Here is an 18,497-nt window from a genome sequence, read left to right as displayed (position 1 = left end):
CGGCGGGGAGGGAAGGGGGCGGGCGGGGAGCCGGGGGCTGCGGCGGGCGGGCGAGGGGAGGAGGGCGCCGCGATTGGCGGGGAAGGGGCTTGTCGCAGTGGGTGCGGCAGGCACGGGGGCGGGGGAGGGGGCTCGAAGGGCTGCGACAGCCCGGGGAGGGGGATGGGCCTGGCGGAAGAGGAAGGGGGGCCCCGGGGCTGCGGCAGGCGATGCGGGAGCGGGGCGGAGGGTGGGAGCGGGGAGGAGGGTGGGGGCGGGGACGCCGGGATGCGGCCCGGGAGGGGTAGGGGTAGGGGTAGGTGCAGCTGGGGCGATGGGTGGGGTGGGACTGGGGACGGGCCACGGACTCCCGACAGGAGGGGCGGAAAGGGGATGGGGCTGCGGCAGCCAAGCGGGGCAGGACGGAGCGGAGGATGGGACAGAGGCGGTGGGGACGAGGAGCGGGTGGAGATGGGGGTGGCGCGCCTGCGGATGCGGGTGCGGTGGCGCCGCGGGAGAGGTCCTCGGGCCTGGCTTCCAGCGCGGCGGCGGACGCGGGACCCCCTTCGCAGCGGCGGCTCCGGCGGCTCCGGGCGGCGCGCGGGCTCTGGGTGCAGGTGCTCGGGCCGGGGAAAGGCGGCGGAGCGGGGCCGGGCGGAAGGGCTCGCAGGAGGCGAAAAGCCAGCGGGGGACGAGGGCGGGCTGTGGTCCGCCGGGCGCGCGGGAGACTCTGGCCGCAGCCACCCCGGGCAGCGCCGCAGCCGCACTGGCGCGCACGGCCGAGGGCGGTGGCTCCCGGCGCGGGGACGAGCGTCCTCCCGCAGCCCCCGCCCCGCCGCGCTCGGCACCGCCCCCGTCTCCCTGGAAACCGCAGGCGGCCGCCCCGGCCCCTCCGGCCAGGTCCCCGCCGCCGCAGCCGCCTCCTGCCCGCCGCCCTGCGCCCGCCTCCCTGCGCGCCGCCGAGGCCGGGCCCCTCCCTCCCGCCTGCGGGTGCTGCTCCTGTTCTTCGCGGGCAGTCCGGGCCTCCTAGGCTCCCCACTGCAGCTAAGCGGGCCCAGGCCTTGGTGCAGGGGCTCCCGGGTCTCAGCAGGGCTGGTGCTCGGGGGAGCCGGGGCCCCTCCCCGGAGGGTAATGGGGGCGGGGTGTCGGGTTTCTCTCTGTGCTGAAGGTGGCAGCTGACCACCGCTGTCCTCACGCAAAGCTGCCATGGTCATTCCACATCCTCTACCTGCCCCCTCCAGCCCCCAGTCCAATGGCACCCGGGCCTTGACTCCAGACCCCCCTGCCCCTATATCCTGACCTGCTTTCCCTCTGACATACCAAACCCAACAGGCCACATCCTTCCACCAAGTCTCCCACCCAGGTGCCCCCAGCCTGGGAGGTCTATGCTGTGCGCCTCTGGCCCCTCCTTGGACACCAGAGGGACAGCCTCCCGCCAACACCCTCCCCTCCCTGCAGCCCAGGTCCTGCGTGGCTCCCACTGTCCCGGCCCAGCTCCCCACCTTCCCCAGGCCTGCTAACCCAGCCAGACAAAACCACCCACTCACACCAGTTCCCCTCTGGCCGCACTCCGGCCTCTCGGCCGGTCTGCAATGGGCACACTGAGAGCTGCTGGACAGACCACCAAGGCAGGCCACAACACTGGAGACCCCCAAAGACGGGGCTTTCACCAGGCAACTCATAAGACTGCTCTCTAAGCTGCCCAGATCCTGCTTGGGGAACCCCTGGGCAGGCCATCCTGCCGGCAGACACCAGATCTGGGCGGTGCCTGCCCTGGCATGGCAGGACGGCAGGGGTCCATCAGATGGGAGCCTAGTCACAGCTCGGGCCAAGAAGCCGCGTGCCCTGTGCAGGCCTCCCCCCATGCCAGCCTGCTCCACTGTCTGAGGCTCATGCTGTGGCCTCAGACACTGGGGATGAAAGGGGATTCAGAATTTGTGTCACAAACCTCCTGCCACACCCAGGACCCGGTGTCTTGGCTGTAAGGCAGAGAGCCCACTCCTGGAACCCAGGATGAGGTGCTCCCCAGAGGCCGTGCCCCCAGGCCTGGCTCAGCCTTTCTCCTCCTTGGCTTGGTGGAGCTGAAGAGGGCACTCACATCTCTATGCCCAACCCTGCCAGCAGGGTGGAAATTCAGGCAGGCTGTGGGAGGGTGGGGTTGTCCTCCTGGGGCTCTGCCCAGCTCTCCCATCTAGCTTCCCATACACCCACTGCAGGGGCCACAGGCACCCAAGGAGGCCTCGAAGATGGACTGGCCCTCCGTCTGCTACATCCACAGGGGGCACGCTAGAAACGCAGAAGGGGACGCAACAGCCACATTCCAGTCCACAAAGACACCGCGCAGGCCCGTCCATCTGCCCCGTGAATGCCACCCAGGCAGAGACACACATACAGCTGAGGCTGGGCCGGATCCCAGAGCAAACCCTTGGGTGCCTCTGGAGGGAGCCCGCCAAGAGGGATGGCTCATAAACACTGGGGAAGGAACAGAAGGGGAGGGAGCAAAGGAACTCGGCCGCTCACCTCCGACCCAACCACTTCCTGAGAAGCCATCTCTGTGGTCATGGTGGTCCCAGGCCTGGCTCTCCCTGCGCCCACCCCCACCACCCAGTCACTCCACCCAGTCACCCCACCCAGCTGTGACCTGCCGCTTCCCTCCATCTCACATGCTTTCCCCTCACCTCCCTCAGGAAGCCTCCCCAACCTCTGGCCTCCAGTCCCAACAAGCCATGCTCCTTCCAGAGGGAACCTCTGCCAGGGGAGCCTCCACTTTCTTGCTCCTGCCTCCCTACCTGGCACCCAGGCCGGCCCTGGTACCCTGGTACTGAATAAAGGCACACGTCTAAATGATGTCGGGGGGAATCTGCCCAGTGTTGGCACTGGAGCGAACACAACCCACTGCCAGCATGGCCCACGAGCCACGCCCCCCCCCAAGCCAGCACCTCCTCCCCAGAGGAAGCACGGGGCTCAAGGGGGCACGCCCCTGAATGGGAGGTCACACATGGTGAGGGCTCCCTTGTTCCCAGAGGCCTAGCTGTCTCCCTGCTCAGATGCAGAGCTCACTATGGGCCTCGCAGGGGCTTAAGCCGAGTCATCTTCACAGCAGCTGCAGGTCCCGCTGACATAGCTGACACATAGGGAGCTAAAGTGACTTGTGCAAGGTCACAGGCTAGGAGTAGCAGCACGGGGCCCAGCACGAGGAACAGCCTCAGCATCCCCCGCCTCCCCAACCCTGCAGCCTGCCCTGACTCCAATCCCAGGGGAATTCCCGAGCTGCAGGCAAAGGCTGAAGCAGGAGCCGACAAGCCCTGCTGAGCCCAGAGAGGTCTGGGCGGTCCCAGGAGGGCGTCTCCCTAGGGCTTTGATGAGTTGGCGGCCGCCCAGGCACCTCTGCCTGCCTGCCCAGCATGGCAGGTGCGTGGGCTGGAGCTTCTGCCCAGCCCTGCCCCACAGCCACAATTAGGGAACGAGTGCAGATAAAGCACGGGGGCCAGTTACATCTGAATTTCAGATAAACAATGAATTGTTATTTTAGTACAGTATGAAAGTATTTGGCCCCAAAGAACTGGAAGCAGGAAAAGGAACAGGTCCTCATACACCCATGCTCATAGCATTATTCACCAGAGCCGGAAGGTAGAAACGATGTCTCTCCACAGTTGAATAGATTGTTTCCACAAACTGTCTGTAGGTGCATACAATGGAATAGGATTAATCCGTGAAAAGGAAGAAATTCTGACACATGCTCCAGCGTGGAGGAACCTTGAGGACAACACTGAGTGAAATAAGCCAGACACGAAAGGACAGATACGGCAAGACTCGACTTACGTGAGGTCCCTAGAGGAGTCGGATTCATAGAGACTGAAAGGATGGCGGGCACCAGGGGCGGTGGAGAGGGGAAATGGGGAGTTACTGTTTAATGGGGACAGAGTTTCAGTTTTACAAGATGAAAAGGGTCCTGGAGCTGGATGGGGGTGACGGCCGCACAACAGCATGAATGGACTGAACGCCACTGAACTGAACTCTTGAAAATGGTTAAACTGGCAAATTTTGTTATGCATATTTTGCCACAAAAAGCAAACAACTCTTCTCCCCAAAAATATCTGGGGTGTACTTACACTAAATATGTAGGGCATATTTACGCTCAACATTTATTTCCTTATTTGAAATTAAAGTATTTGGGACACACTGCACTACAAAATGATTCAGGGTCTACCTGAAATTCCCATGTACCTGGTGTCCTGTCTTTGCATCCGCTAAGTCCGGCGACCCTTTGCAGCATGGGGGGTGGGGGTGGGGCGCCTGCCAGAATCACACAGGTCTCCCCACCCGCAGCAGCCCACCACCTCTGGGCACCCATGCATGCCTGCGCACCCACGTATCCCTGGCTCCCCCACTCAGGTCTCAGACCCCGTCCAGGCTGTCAGCAGGAGGTTTAAGGCCACTTTCAACTCCGAACTGTCCCCAGCCTCCTTGGAGAGCAATGGGTCTCTCCTGAAATCAGCACTATCTCAATTAATAGGCAGACAGGACCACCCCCAGCTTACAGATGGGAAGACTGAGGCTCACGGAGGTTAGGTGGCTTCCCCCCCAGGTCTCAGACTTCTACCTAAGGCAGATCTCCTTCCACTGGCCTGAGTGTCCCCCTGTCCTCACTGAAGGGGAGGAAATGAGAAGCCCAGGCTTGATACCTGGGCACCCCGAGCCCAGGTATGGAGATTAGGCCACTCTTTCAAAACTAGGGTCAGGCCTGGCCACCCTCGCTGGCCTGACTATCCCATCGCTGGCCAGGTGCTGCTGAAACCTAGCTGGGCCTCAGGCAGCTGGGCTGGCGTCTGCAAGGCCACGTCCAGGGAGGGATACCTGCTGGCCACGCTGCTGGTCACACAGCCCACCACCGAGAACGCCCAGGGCTCCCAGCCCAGGGAGACTCTGAGCAGGTGGCCCTGTCATGTGCCTGCCTGATCGCCTCCCCAAAGGTGAGCCCCGACCTCCTGTGGGCCCTGCGGGTCCTGGAGCAGGTGGGAATGTGGGCCCCCCACCTCCGTGACTCCCACCCATTTCCCGAAGCCACCTGCCGGAGGAGAGCCGGAGGCTCAGAGTTCCACCCCCAGGCACCTGGAGTCCTGACTCCACCCCGTCTACACCCAGACTTCCTGGCAGGGACTATCTACACCCGGACTGCCTGGCAGGGACTGTCTACACCCAGACTGCCTGGCAGGGACTATCTACACCCGGACTGCCTGGCAGGCAGAGGGATGCCAGGATCCCATGAGATGGCTCTGGGCAGAGGTTGGGGACACTGCCTGGGGTGGGCACATGAGATCCAGGAGGCAGACAGCCTGGGGGAACGAACCAGCCTCATCCCGTAGGCGAAGGGAGAGGCCCCTATGAGGGCAGCTGTCCAGACCCGGGGCCAGCATCTCCTGCCCTTCCTGCCTCTCCACAGGGCCTGCGGTGCCTTCTGAACTCTCCACCCTTGACTCTCTTCCTGAAAACCAGCTGCCACCCTCAAGGCGGGCTCGAGCGCGCCTCCGGCCGTTCCACTGTCACTGTGTCCTGGGGACACTGTGCGTTCCACCCAGAATGGCCTGGCAGCAACTCTTCTTGCCATTTCCACCTTCTCACACCCAGAGCCAGCGAATGGGAGCGCCGACACTGCGTGCTGTGAGCGCTCAGGGTGACACCCAGGAAGCAGCTGCGCCGGTGACAATGACGGGGCCTCCTGTCCAGGCAGATGTGGCTCCCCAGCCTGGCCTTCCTCCCTCCCCATGGAGTGCCCTCATCCACAGCCCACCTTCTGGAAGATGGGACTTAGAGAAAGAACAGGCCTCCCTGACATGACACACGCTGGGCAGAGGGCGGGCCAGCCTTCTGCCAGGGTACACAGCGACTGTGGGCAGGGCCAGGGGCACACAGCCGGTGTGGAGCCGGCCCTTGACCCCCTTTGACCCCCAGCAGGTTGGCTTTGGCTTCTCTCAGGACCCGCCCCTTTGCTAAGACGACGGCCACCAGGAACGGCCATGATCTTCAAGAGAGCCAGCCCTCGGCCAAGGGTGTGGCTTTCCCCAGAGGCCCGGCAGGCCGCCTCCCTGGGAACCCGAGGTCCATGGGGACAGCGGCGCAGGCAGTGTGTGCACACCTACGTGCCCTCCCCCTCCATCCGCCGGCTCCACGGCCTCAGAGCAGCCCTGCCACACCCTCCTCACGGCGCTGAGCCTTCCTGACCTTCCGAAATGACTGCCAATGTCGCCCCAACCACACAGAGGCCCCGGAGGGAGGACAGGGACTTTGCTGTGTCCCGGTACCCAGAACAGCCTCTGTGTCGGGGCATAGCTCGAGGGATCTCTGCTTGAGGGAGGAACGAACATGGGGGTCATCTACGACACCTCAGTTTCGACTCAGACCTCTGGTCACGCCCCTCCTGGCTCTGGGGTCCAGCCTTAATGCCCTCAGACCCTGCCTACCAAGCCCCCAGCCCCATCTCTGCCTGGCCCACTCACTGCCTTTGCTACTCAGAAACGGGGTGAAGCCCACCCCTTCTGGGCATCCCTGGGTGCCAGACGCCAGGGGTTCAGCCATGCCAGGCTGGGCTCCCAACACGGCTGTGGATGGACGCCCTTTATCCCCCCATGGATGAGATGCTCGGGCTCGGGGCACCAGTCCACCCAGGATTCTGATGCCAGCCGTGCAGCTCCACTGCTCCCCTCAGGCAGGTCTCTCCACACTGCCCAGGGGCTGCCCACCCTGGTCCCCTCTCCGTCCTCTGTGGGCCGAATGATGTGGGCTGGAAGAACCCAGCCCTTCCTGTCTGCTCCCCAAGTCTCCTCTCTGGTCCTCTCAATGAGCTGGCCCCCAGTGCTCCAGGACCCAGATGCTCCAGGCTCCTTGGGTTGGGGAGGAGCCCCAGGTGGCCAGCCCCAGTTGAGGGTCCTGTAAGGCAGCATGGGAGGCCGAGGACAGGACAAGAGATGGCCATGGCAAGAGAGGGGCCAAACTGCACTTGGGAGCCCTGGGCCAGTCCCCAGCCAGGGAGTGGTCTTTAGGGTTCGGCCCTCAGGGTTCACATGACTCAAATGGGTGAGTGGTTGCAAACCTCACATGCAGATGCCTAGATTCCTGCATGTCACACCCCTTTACTTGTAACTCACACAAGCTACACACTCATGGTGGCCAAGCACAGGCACAGCTTGTGTGGACCCTCTCATACGTGCCCTGTCTCTGCGCTAACTGCGTCCAGAGAGCAAGGGCTCTGTCTGCAGCTGCGTTTCAGCACCCAGAACAGCACCCAGCACCCAGTAGGAGCTCACGGAGCCTCCAATGATGCAGAGGACCTGGGATGTGTCCCCCTCACTCGCACGGCAGGCAGATGGCCCTGCTCCTTGCTCTGCCCAAGGTGCCTGGGGACTCCCCACCACGTTCCCCCGTTTCGGACCCTAGGCCTCAGTGGGCCCTCCTGGGCGCAGACACACTGGGCCCCAAGCCTCTCCTTCTCTGCTGCGAGGGCGACTTGCTGCTCAGGTCAGCCTGACTTTCTCTGTGCCGTGGGCCCCCTTGCCCGTCGGTGAAGCCGCAGACGCTTTCTCAGGACGATGCTCGTTTCTGAAGCATACAACCACACAGAGGACCATGGAGGAAGCACTCATCACACAGCAGTTACCAGGATGTGATACAACGAATTGTGAGGTGGCAACGCACGTGCTTCCCCGGGAAGCCGTTTTACAGGAGCCGCAATGGGCCTAATACTGACTAGAATTCAAAGTCACAGTGAGAGGACGCCGTTTTCCAAGCTGTCTGCTACGAATGTGGAGGGGCATAAACAGCGGCGATGTCTACTGGTGACCAAGCCCCAGGTCCCGGAACACCATCGTTCCGAGTAAGAAAAAATGCTAAATTCTGGTTAGAGGTTAGCAACGATGGAGATGTAATCTCTTTCTCAGCCAAGTTCATGAAGCCCCTGAATTACATCCAGAACCTCATCCGTGCACCCACAGAAGGATGGATGCATCTAGAACAACCCTCCTGCATGCTGGTGTTTGGCCACCAGTCTGCCCATCCTCCCATCCCAGCACCTGGAGCTGAGTGGTGCCCCCTCCCCTGAGCTCCCTCTTCCCCTGGCGTGGTTCTGCCTGTAGCTTCAGTTCAAGTATTTCTCTTGGGGGTGCTGCTGGCGTTTGTGGAAGGGCACCTCCATCTCGCAGGATTACTGGGCTCCCCGGCCCCACCCACTAAACACCAGAGCCCCCCACTCCTCAATCACTGGGATGTCACAAGTGCCCAGGGCAACTGCTCCCGGTTGGGAGCCACCCTATCCCAGGGGACCTTCCCAGGTATCTGTCTGACCTGCAGCCACCCCTCACCCCAAATTGCCCACAGGCTGAGGCTACGCACACAGAACAGGGAGGCACCTGTTCTAACACCTACCATCCTGGGTGTGAGGCCGCAGGAGGGAGACTGAAGATGCTGAGGAGTGTTCTGTGTGCAGCCCCCCGCCAGGCTCGGGGAGGGGGCATCGCGTTCAGGAACAGTGGGGCTGGATTATGTGAGAGATTTGTCCTTTTAAAATACCTCCTTGGGTCCAGTGTGTCCCAAGCTCCATGACAACTGGAGATGCATGTAAACGCCTGAGCCAACCCTGGTGGCAGGTGGCATCAGCTTTGTCCCCAGGGCCTGGTAGATGGTCACAGGTGGGTGGGATGCTCTCCCTGCAGTCTCCAGAGCCAAGGATGGGTCTCCTGGCCCCGGTTCTTGAGGAGACACTTGGACGTCACACATGGGTTACCACAAGGATGGGATCAGACAGCCACAGGGAGCCCCAGTCACCAAGGATGCACCAGACACAGGGGTGGGCTACGGGGGCCACAAGGGGCTCCAGTCACCAAGGATGCGCCAGACACAGGGGTGGGCTGCGGGGGCCACGGTGGGCACTGAGGCTGCACCAGATGCAGGGACAGGCTGAGACGATCACCCATAGGCCACAGCTCTGTGACGCACTGGACAGCTGTCCTCGGTGTTTGGGGAAATCGTCTGAAGGTGCGCACAGGCCACAGACTTCCCTACAGGTCCCACTGCTGATGGCGCACCCAGGAAACACCCCTGCCGGGGAGGCTGGGATCCGGTCGCTGCTGCATGGGCCTAAGGCTTGGCTGTTCCCAGGAGGGAGACGCGCTGTTCTGGGCCTCAGAGCATCGGGGTCACTGCAGCCAGATCCATCACCCCAGGATGCACCAGCGGGCGAGGACGGGGCTCAGGATGGACAGTGCCGCAGGGTCCTGGGCGGCTGGATTTGGGAGTCCCCGGAAGCCCCAGCCAAGTTTCTCAGTAGAACCTGAACTTCTGTGGGGCGGAAGCAGAAGCCTAGCAGCGTTGTACTTCCTGGCCTGCCCAGCTCACCCTTGTCCCTCAGGAGGAGCCAGGACAGCAGGCGGGCAGGTGGTGCCCACTGTGGGGTTGGCTGTGACCTCAGGAGACCCACCGGGCGTGGCGGCTGGGCTGGGCTGAGGCTGGCCGGGCCCTCCTGCGCTGTGTGTCCTCACACGGCCCCGCCACGGGGCTGCAAAGAAGCCAGGCCGTGTTCACAGCCTCCCCTCCTGTGCGCTCCCGGTGCCCCTCAGGCCTCTGGGTGCCTGCACCTGCGGGGTGGTCTGTGGCCTTGGCCCAGCTCCCCATCCTCTGACCCAGCCTCACCCCTGCTAGCCAGGCCCAGAGCAGGAGTGAGTCACTCGGCAAGCAAGTGTGGGGCTTGGCCCCGGGCGGCGAGGCCTCTCAGCTCTGAGCCCTGGGAACCCCTCTCTGGGACTCAGCTTTCCCATCTGCAAACTAAGTGGTATTCAGCCCACCCGGTAGACAGCCCCTGGTGCTGCCGACTCTGGGAACTCCTGGGGCACCTCAAAGGTGGGAGAGGACCAGGGGAGGGAGAGCCTGGGGAAAGAGGGACCCCAGGGTCCTCCTCACTGCCCTGCTCCAGCCCCAGTCCCCTTCTCTCCCTGTCCACCAGCTGCGCCCCATCAAAGACCTTGAGAGCCCACCGGGAGGCCTAGTTCACAGATGCCGCTGGGCCTCACCTCCCACTGCCCCGTGCTGGGCTCAGGGTTTCTGCTTCCGAGTCGCCTGGCCTCAGGGATGATTTGCAGTGGCTCTGTGGCTGGCCCTCCTCCCCACCAGAGCCCTGGGAGGTCTCCTCCTCCTGAAGGAGCAGGACGGGTGGAGCCCCTGGGTGGCTGCCCTGTCACCCTGCCAAGCCTCCAGGACCCAAGGGGCACTCAGCACAAGAGAGCAGCGGGCCTCCTCGGCCAGCCACCGCCTCAGGAGACAGCAGTGGTGCAGCCTCCTGGCCCCCAGGCCTCCCTCATCTCTACATCTCCAAACCCTCGCCTTGCAGTCCCACTGCCTCCCCGCCCAAGTCCACCTGAAGGGCTCTGCCCCCTGACAAGTGGGAGACTGGGGCCTGTCCAAGGCACACTCACACCACTGAACCACGACTCTCCCAGCCTGGGCTCCCCCAATGCAACCTGGAGAAGGTTTTCAGGCCAGCCTGGCCACTGCCCCCCACCCCGGTTCTGTGACGGCACAGGCGGCGGCATCCTCAGCCACTGCTGTACCACTAGACCTGGAACATCACCTGAGTGGCCCAGCCCTGCCACCTGGACCTGAGGGAAAAGCGCAGGCCCACGGCAGGAGGGGCTGGCCAAGGACCCAGTAGCCGTGCAGGGCCTGACGCTGAGGCCTCCCAGGCTTGTGGGGACCAGGCTGTGCCCGGAGAGCGCCTCAGGTGGGTGGGGGTGAGCGGCAGGCTGGGGCGTGGTCACTCCCTCACACTGTCACCAGGGTCTCGGGCGCATCTGTGCTGAGCTCTAAGCCCATTACAGAAACACGGCCCAGTGCTCAGGAGGCCACAGTCACAAAACACCCAGAGCCTCGGGGTCTTTGCCGCCTGATGGGAAGATGTAGGTGTGCCGGGCTGGGCTAGCTCCCCACTACAGGCTAAACTGTACCCCCAAAACCCACATGGCCGAGGCCTAACCCCGATTCCTCAGGATGTGACTTTGGGTGTGGAGTCTGTGTGACACCTCTCGTTAAGAAGAGATGGTACCGGTGGGCCCTGACCCAATTAGAGTCGTGTCCTTGTGAAGAGGGGGAATTCGGAGACAGAAGCGCACATGGGGAGAGCGGCCTGTGGAGACCAAGGTGGGATTTACCAGCCAAGGAACACCCGGAAGCCGGCAGCATGGAGCAGACTTCCTCACGCCTCAGAAGGGGCCAGCCTGGTGGACGCACACTTGATCTCAGGCTTCCAGGCTCTAGAACCACGGACGACCCATGTCTGCAGCTGCAGCTGCTCAGCCTGTGGCACTGTTCCGACAGCCCTGGAAACACTTGTGCTCCCAACCCCGGCACCCAGCCCCACCCGGTACCGGGAGGGACTCGGGGCCTTCCCCAGCCTGTGTGGAGCTCAGGCCTGCCCAGGCGGGGGCCCCGGCAACAGGGAGGGTACGTGTTGGCCGATGCCCGGGAAGTCAAGCTGTGGGGAAAGGCCGGAGGAGGCGGGTGCTGTGGGTGGGCACGAGGAGGACGCCGTGGAGGGAGGGGACAGGTGTGCCAGAAAGGTGGGTCAGCAGGAGCTGGCGGGAGATGGAGCTGAGGCCACAGGCAGGAGAGGGGATGGTGTGAGGCTGGCCTGGCCCTCTCAGGGGCTCCTAAACCCACCCGGATTCCAGACTGCTACCGAGCCTGGGGCAGTGGGGTGTGCCCCTCACACCTGTACTTCCCCGCCACCCACGGCGGGCCAAGGGCAGCCAAGGAGGCTGCAGCTCTGGGCCCTGCTCCTCAGCATAGCCCTCACCCCACGCCTGGCTGCTGCGTGCTCCCGCCTGGGTGTGGGGCCTGGAGGTGGAGGGAGAACCGCCCGCTTCCCTGGCCCATGCCTCAACACCCTACACTGCACCCCCCACCCCGTCAGGAGACTTCAAGCGGCTCAGGGCACCTGCCCAGGCCTGTTCCCAGACAAAGAAAAGCCGCCACAGGCACGGCAGCGAGGAGCCCGGGCTCCGGGCAGGCGGCTCCTGTCTGGAGCCCCCACGTAAAGTGGGCAAGATCCCGGGCCCCACAGGGCTGTGCTGGCGACTGGCAAGATCCAGGCCGGCTCAGGGCTCTGGGCACGTCGACACTGGACAGGGCCAGGGCTGGGCAGAGGCCCCGCATGTAGGAGTGCCCACCCCAGCCTCCACCAGGGGTCCAGTCTTGATCTGAAATAACTGAGTCAGGCCCTGTGAGGACGGTCTGGCTTAAGAAAAGGTGTCCAGCCTCTCCCTGGCCCGGGCACGGCAGATGTGGGGCCCCAGGCCAGACCTGACCCGCGTGGCTTCGGGTGAGCCCCTCCCCTGGCTCGTCTCCTGTCTAGTGCCAGCCCATGGCTGACACCTGTGCCATGCATGTGGATGCCGTAGAACAGACATGGGCATGCTCAGACACCCACTAAGCTCTCCTCCAGGGTCTGATGCGCAGCCCTGCGGTTCGGCCACCAGGTAGGTATGCCCCCAGTCCTGCTGTAGGGAGGCGTCCTCCGTACCTGGGAAGGCGCATTAACCACAGGCTCACACTGTCCCTAGAGATTGCTGGTGTGAAGGTACAAGCCCCAACAGACTGGGCCTGCCTTATCTCCCTGGCTTGGCACCTGTGGGCACCTGAATAGGGTACCTGTCCACTAATCCTGGGGCACTTGGCCCAGTGTGGGTGGCTGGTCTGCCCTGTTGGGGACATGCAGGGCTTCACGGCACATGCTGGGAACAGCCCTCCTAGCAGGCTGGAGTGGCAGCCCTCCCCCCACAGGCAGTGGAGCCAGGCCGGAGGGTGAGGCCCAGCTGTGTGGAAGTACGACTCTCTGGGCGGCACGGCCAGGAGGAGCTGGGCAAGACTGAAGGCAGGGAGGCCAGGAGGAGCTGGGCAGGGCTGGAGGCAGGGAGGCCAGGAGGAGCTGGGCAGGACCGGAGGCAGGGAGGCCAGGAGGAGCTGGGCAGGACCGGAGGCAGGGAGGCCAGGAGGAGCTGGGCAGGACTGGAGGCAGGGAGGCCAGGAGGAGCTGGGCAGGACTGGAGGCAGGGAGGCCAGGAGGAGTCCCGGTTAAACATTCTAAATGAGCCTAAGAGATGGAGGCCAGGCCCAGGACAGGAGAGCGGGCTGGGGAAAGCATGAGCCTTCCAGAAGTGCGGAGCCTGGGACAGGCAGCCTGGCCTGGCTTTACTGGGCAGTGGTCAATGCTGTAGCCAGATCTGGCCCTAAGAGGAGGGCTTCACCAGGCCTCGGTTTACTCATTTGTAAAACGGGTCTACAAAGACCCCTTCCGTCTGATGTCTTAACCAGACAGTCATGGGAAACGCTCCACAAGCTGGGTTCACGAGTGCTCTTAAGGTACCGGATGCCATTAACTGAGAGGGGTGTGTGTGGGCCTTTGCAGAGGGTGTCCGGGGAAAGGGGGGACACAGCCCGAGGCTGCCCACGAGGTGCACAGCCCCAGCACCTTCTCCCTCCTGGCCACCTTCACAGGAGGTCACGATTATTCCCTTTCTCTCCTGTGAAAAGGCCCGGGGACACCGGGGATGGGATGGGGGTGGGGGCATCTGTGCCTGAGGAGCGCAGTGGCCTGCCTGGCATGGGAGGCTTGGCGGTCCAGCAGGGACCCAGGCCATTGCATCACGCAGGTGGCCCTGTCGGATCAGGGCTCCCCTGGGCTCCGCTCCGTCCTCACGCTGGGGATGATGAAATCCCAGCTCCTCTCATGGAGGGAAGAGCGGCGGCACAGCAAAGGCTGAGGACCACCTGGGAACCACGCTGAGCCACCTGGACAGGACAGGGCACAGGGAACTGTCTGGTCTGGTGAGGGGCTGTGTGCCAGGCAGACTCCGAGAGGCCCACTGAGCAGGACTGAGAAGCAGATGCTGGTGGGCTCTCCTGGGCCCAGCCGGGAACACCCTTTCAGGGATGTGGGAAGGAGAGGTCCAGGCCCTCTGAGGATGATTCCCCAGAGTCTGTGTGCCAACCACCCAGGCGGTCAAAAGTGGCACAGAGAAGAAAAGATTCCTTTAGAGGGGCCCAACGAGTGGGTGCTTGGTACAGGCTCCAGGGCACGCTGGTGCCCGCTCCAGCTGGTAGGCGGGCTACCACTCCGGGGCACAGGAGCGGCTGGGCAGTTTCTGTGCCACAGACAGTCCCACGCCCCACTCTGACTTCCGCCCCCAAAACTAGACCTTAGGGCCCCTCCTCTGCCTCAGGCTGGGAGACCCTGAGAACAGGGGTGTCTGCTCCAAGGAGACCCTCCTCTACCCTCCATGTCCCGCTCCCCACCCAGCACAGCCAGGTATAAAGCCAGGAAGGCCTGGGGGTGTCCTCCGAGAAGCTATCCTGGGCCGGGAGCCAGCTGGGTTCTGTGGCTACAACAGGGAAACAGATAGAGGTGGTCCCAGCGACCAGGGAGCTCAGGTGCCAAGGTGGGGCGCTGAGACCCCAGCAAAGGAGCAGACAGACACACATCACATCACATCAGACATTAGGAGGCCAGACAGGTGCTCTGGGAACACCTATGCCCAGACACAACCTTGCAAGCAAAAGCAGGAGGCCTGCTGGCACGCGGGCAGTGATTCAGCATGAGGGCTCCTGGCAGCGCAGGGGCACCCGGGGTGCTACTCGGCTCCGCCCTTGCCTTCTGTGCCGTGCCCTGGCATAAAGGGAGGGTGGCCGGGTGCCCTGCTGCAGTGCCACCGTCCAGCTGGTGGCACCCAGGCCTGCTTCCTTGCCCATAAAATGGGATCACCACTGCTGTCACTGCAGCCTGGCCTGGCTGTCCAGAGGACAAAGGAAGTCTCAAAAGGGAGCCCAATATGTCCCGACACTGCCCTCTTTCATGAGCTAAGTCTCCTGTCACCCACTGCCGTTTCTGGTCCCTGGGGCAGAGGCTGGGAAGGCCCGGCACACACCCAGGGCCAACTGCTCTCCTTCCCACGAGGAAGTATCAGATCTCTACCCCACCTGCTCTGGGCCAGCGAGGTGCCCAACCCCAGGGGGTTCGCATCCCCTCTGAGGAGGTCCCCCTGGAGAAGTCTGGATGCAGGAGAGAGGGGACTGAGAATGGCGCCCACTAGGCCACAGAGGGTCCAGGGCTCCTGGGAGGATCTGCCGCCCAGGGGCCACCAGAGGGCGCCCGTTCCGCGGAGCCCAGGCCCAGCCGACAAAGCAGGAGGGGACACTGGGCTTGGCTGCCCCAGGACTGCTGCGACCCGAGGGAGTCACCCTGTTTCCCTCAGCCCATGTGGCTCCCACACTGTCTTCTGTACCCTATGGGTCCCGAAGGTTACTCCCCACTTCTGCAGCCATAGGGGGTGCAGGGAGAGAGGCTTCTGTCGGAGGGGCACCGACTGAAGAGGCAGTAATCCTGCCCAGTGCAGTCCTGGCCTTGCAAGTCTGGAGGAGGGTGGCACCCCGAGCCCTGGCAGCAGGCACTGGCCCATGGCTGGCACCGTGGTTAGACAGCTGCAGGGCGTTCATACTCCCCACGCGGGGTGGACAGCATCTCCTGCCCCATCAGACACAGAGAAACCAACACAATCTGCCTGTTCTGGGTCCCTAACCCACCGCAGCATTCCCCAACCCAAGAGCAGCAAGACCCAGACTCTCTGGCCCAGCCCCACATCAACTTCTCCATCTTGTCCTGCCCTCTCTTCTCACCCTTGGGAGATGGCCAAACTCTGCCACTCTGTCTCTCTAACTGGCAACAGTGGCCTGTGGATGCAAGGAAGGTTAGGTTGGCTCCTAAGGACGCAACTGCCCAGAGGACATGGAGGTGCTAAGAAGGGCTGGGGGCTAATGGTTTTCAAAGGAGCAGGGTTCAAGACTCTGGGCTGGGAGGGGCAGCCACTCAGCCACTCTGCTACCCTGGTGCCTGGGGAGGGATTCACCAGGAAGGCCAGGGATGCCTCTTTATGTGTGAGTAGAGGGGCAGAGAACGAACCCAACTGTGCCGAGGGCCTTGTGCTGCCTGGCATCCAGGTGTGCCCCCTACCTGGGACAGACAGAGCCCAGTGGGGTGCGGGAGGCAGCCTGGAAATGACAGGGTTGCCTCTGCAGAGGCACAGGAAGGCCTGTCCTGGGGACTTTGGAGGGGTCCTTGCAAGAACCTCAGGCTGGTGGGGAGGGCATCGGGAGATCCGCCAAGGGACTGTCTGCGGGTTCTGTTCCTTCTGGGGGGGGCGGTCAGGGGGCCCTTACAAGAACCTCAGGCTGGGGGCATCGGGAGATCCACCAAGGGCAAGGGGCTGTCTGTGGGTTCTGTTCCTCCTGGAGGGGCAGGGGTCCAGAGCCCGACTGCCTCCTCCCACCACTCCGCCCCCCGCGGCAAGGCATGGCCACAGACCCCCCTCACCCAGATGCACGGATCCTTCTTGCTCAGAATCCCCAGGACCATGGGCATTTCTGCGCTGAGTCCCCATCTGAGTAGCCCTCCACCGGCACTCCCACTCCCCTGGTTTCAGAGAAGCCCCCCAGAGCAGGAACCTAGTCTGTTTTGTTCTTGCCCACTGGGTCCCTGGCACGCGGTACAGACCGAGGTTGGTCCCCACACGTGGAAAGGTGAAGCTTGGGTTCCAAGAGTTCCTTAGCACACGGAGCCCACCGTTCCACCCACCCGTACACTTCTGTCCCCAAAGCTCCTCCGGGACCACAGGGAGGGAAGAGGCAGAGCCGCAGGCGGCTGCAGGGCTTAGGGGGCGCCAAGAGGGCCGCTGTTCTTACAAAGAAATGACACGGCCCCTGGGCGGGATCCAACGCGCCGACCACCTGCAGCTGGACTCGCGGCACGAGGCTGCCCAAGCGCCAGGCGGGGGCCGGCGCGTACAAGTTCTTCGACAGGAATCTCTGCGAGGCGGCGGCGTTCCGCCCGCGGATAAGTGCCCAGCTCCCTCCCCATACCTCCGCACTACCCCCCGAGGGGGTCAGCTTATAAAACCCACCTAGGCTGCCTTTGCTGGAGACCCTACGAGAATCCCCGGGCAGGACCGGAGACGCCTCCCAGAGAGGTCTGTACAGAGCAGAAGGGGTCCGCGGCCACCGTCAGCGGCGCCCCGAAAGCCCGGCCACGCCGAGCCCCACAGCGCCCCGACAGCCGGCCCCGGGGCTGGGACTCCCGGCCTGCAGGCGCGCTGGGCCGAGCGGCGGGCAGAAGACGCCCAGCTCCAGCCGTGGCCCGGGAGGAGCGCCCCGAGCCCGCAGCCCGGCGAGATCAGCTCCGCAGGGAAGAAGCCGGCGTGCGGGGGGCGGGGAGGGGTGGAGGACGACCGAGCGGAGCGGAGGAGACCCTGGCGAGGGAGTGCGGCGCGGGGCTTGGAGGCGAGGGCCGTGGGGTTGCAGAGGAGCCGCAGCGCAGGGAGCCACTCGGGGCCCGGGCGGCGGGGCGCAGGCGGCAGGATCCCGCGCCGGGGGCGAGTAGCCGCGTCGGGAAGACCAGGGTCCGGAACCCAAAGCCCGGCCAGGCCCGGGTTCCCGGCGCCGCACCCTCACTCACCCGAGATCTCCGCCTGGGGCACGTCGCTCAGGCTGAAGCCCTTGGCTCCGTAGATCTGGCGGACCTCGCCGCAGCTCCGGCTCTTGCTGGCCGGGTCCCCGCGGGCGCAGGCGACCAGCGCTGCGGCCGCACATAGCAGCCACCAGCCTCGGGCCCGGAGCTCCATGGCGGGGCCGGCGGCGCCCCCGGCCACCCGCCCGCGCCTCTCTCGGATCCTGGCCGGGTCCTGCGCAGTTCCCGCCCGCGAAGGGCAGAGCCAAGGTCCCGGCGCGCGCGGCTCGCGGTCCAGAGGCGGCGGCGGCGGCCGAGGAGGCGGAGACAACAAAAGCCGGCGGCGGCGGCGGCGCGGGGCGCGCGGGGTGCGAGGTCCGAACGCTCGCTCGGGCAGCCCAGAGCGCGGCGGGCTAGCGCAGTCCCGGCTCGGCGCCTCCCCCGCCGCCGGCCCGGCCCCTAGGCGGCCGCGGGAGACGAGAGGGGCGGGGCAGGGTGGGAGCGCAGGGGTGGGGGAGGGACTGGGAGCACCGGGCGGGGCGGGGCGCGGCGGGGCGCGGCGCGGGGGCGCGGGCCGGGGCGCACTGGGCGCTCCTCTGGCTCTTAGGGACCCAGAGGGCCCGCCTGGCCGCGCGACTCTATCGATCCCCGGCGGGAGGCGGCGAAGCCGGGCAGCGCGGGGCCGCGGCCGGGGTCCCCGAGGGCGGCCCCCAACGCCCAGCGCCCTGGGCGGTGGCACCACCTGTGGGGGCGGGAACGGGGGCGGAGGGTGCGCGAGGCAGGGCTTCCCCCGCCGGACGTGACATCACGCCTCCCGCGCCCCAATCAGGGGCTTCCCCGCCCCCAGCCGAAATCGGCATCCCGCTCCCCGCTCCCTCCCGCGCGCTCCGGCATCCTGCACCCTGGCAGCGCGCCCCGAGAACGCTCTCCCGGCGCCTCCGTACCCTCCGCCCGCCGGCCGCGCCTCGAGCCGCCGCCCCTCTCC

The 18,497-nt window shown here is 64.7% G+C and overlaps 1 protein-coding gene across 1 annotated transcript in view; it reads right to left on the bottom strand.

Moving 5' to 3' along the window:
• GPC1 (glypican 1) overlaps positions 1-17,994 on the bottom strand; it is a 32,483-nt gene extending 14,489 nt beyond the window's left edge. The window contains exon 1 of the mRNA XM_016950880.3: positions 17,522-17,994. Coding sequence (XP_016806369.1) covers positions 17,522-17,687 — 166 coding nt within the window. The 5' untranslated portion in view covers positions 17,688-17,994. The remainder of the gene's footprint in view (positions 1-17,521) is intronic.
• Between the last annotated feature and the right edge of the window lie 503 nt (positions 17,995-18,497).

The sequence above is a fragment of the Pan troglodytes genome, chromosome 13 (genome assembly GCF_028858775.2).
Source record: "Pan troglodytes isolate AG18354 chromosome 13, NHGRI_mPanTro3-v2.0_pri, whole genome shotgun sequence".
Lineage (NCBI taxonomy): Eukaryota > Metazoa > Chordata > Mammalia > Primates > Hominidae > Pan > Pan troglodytes.
This window is presented reverse-complemented; position numbering and strand designations above follow the sequence as displayed.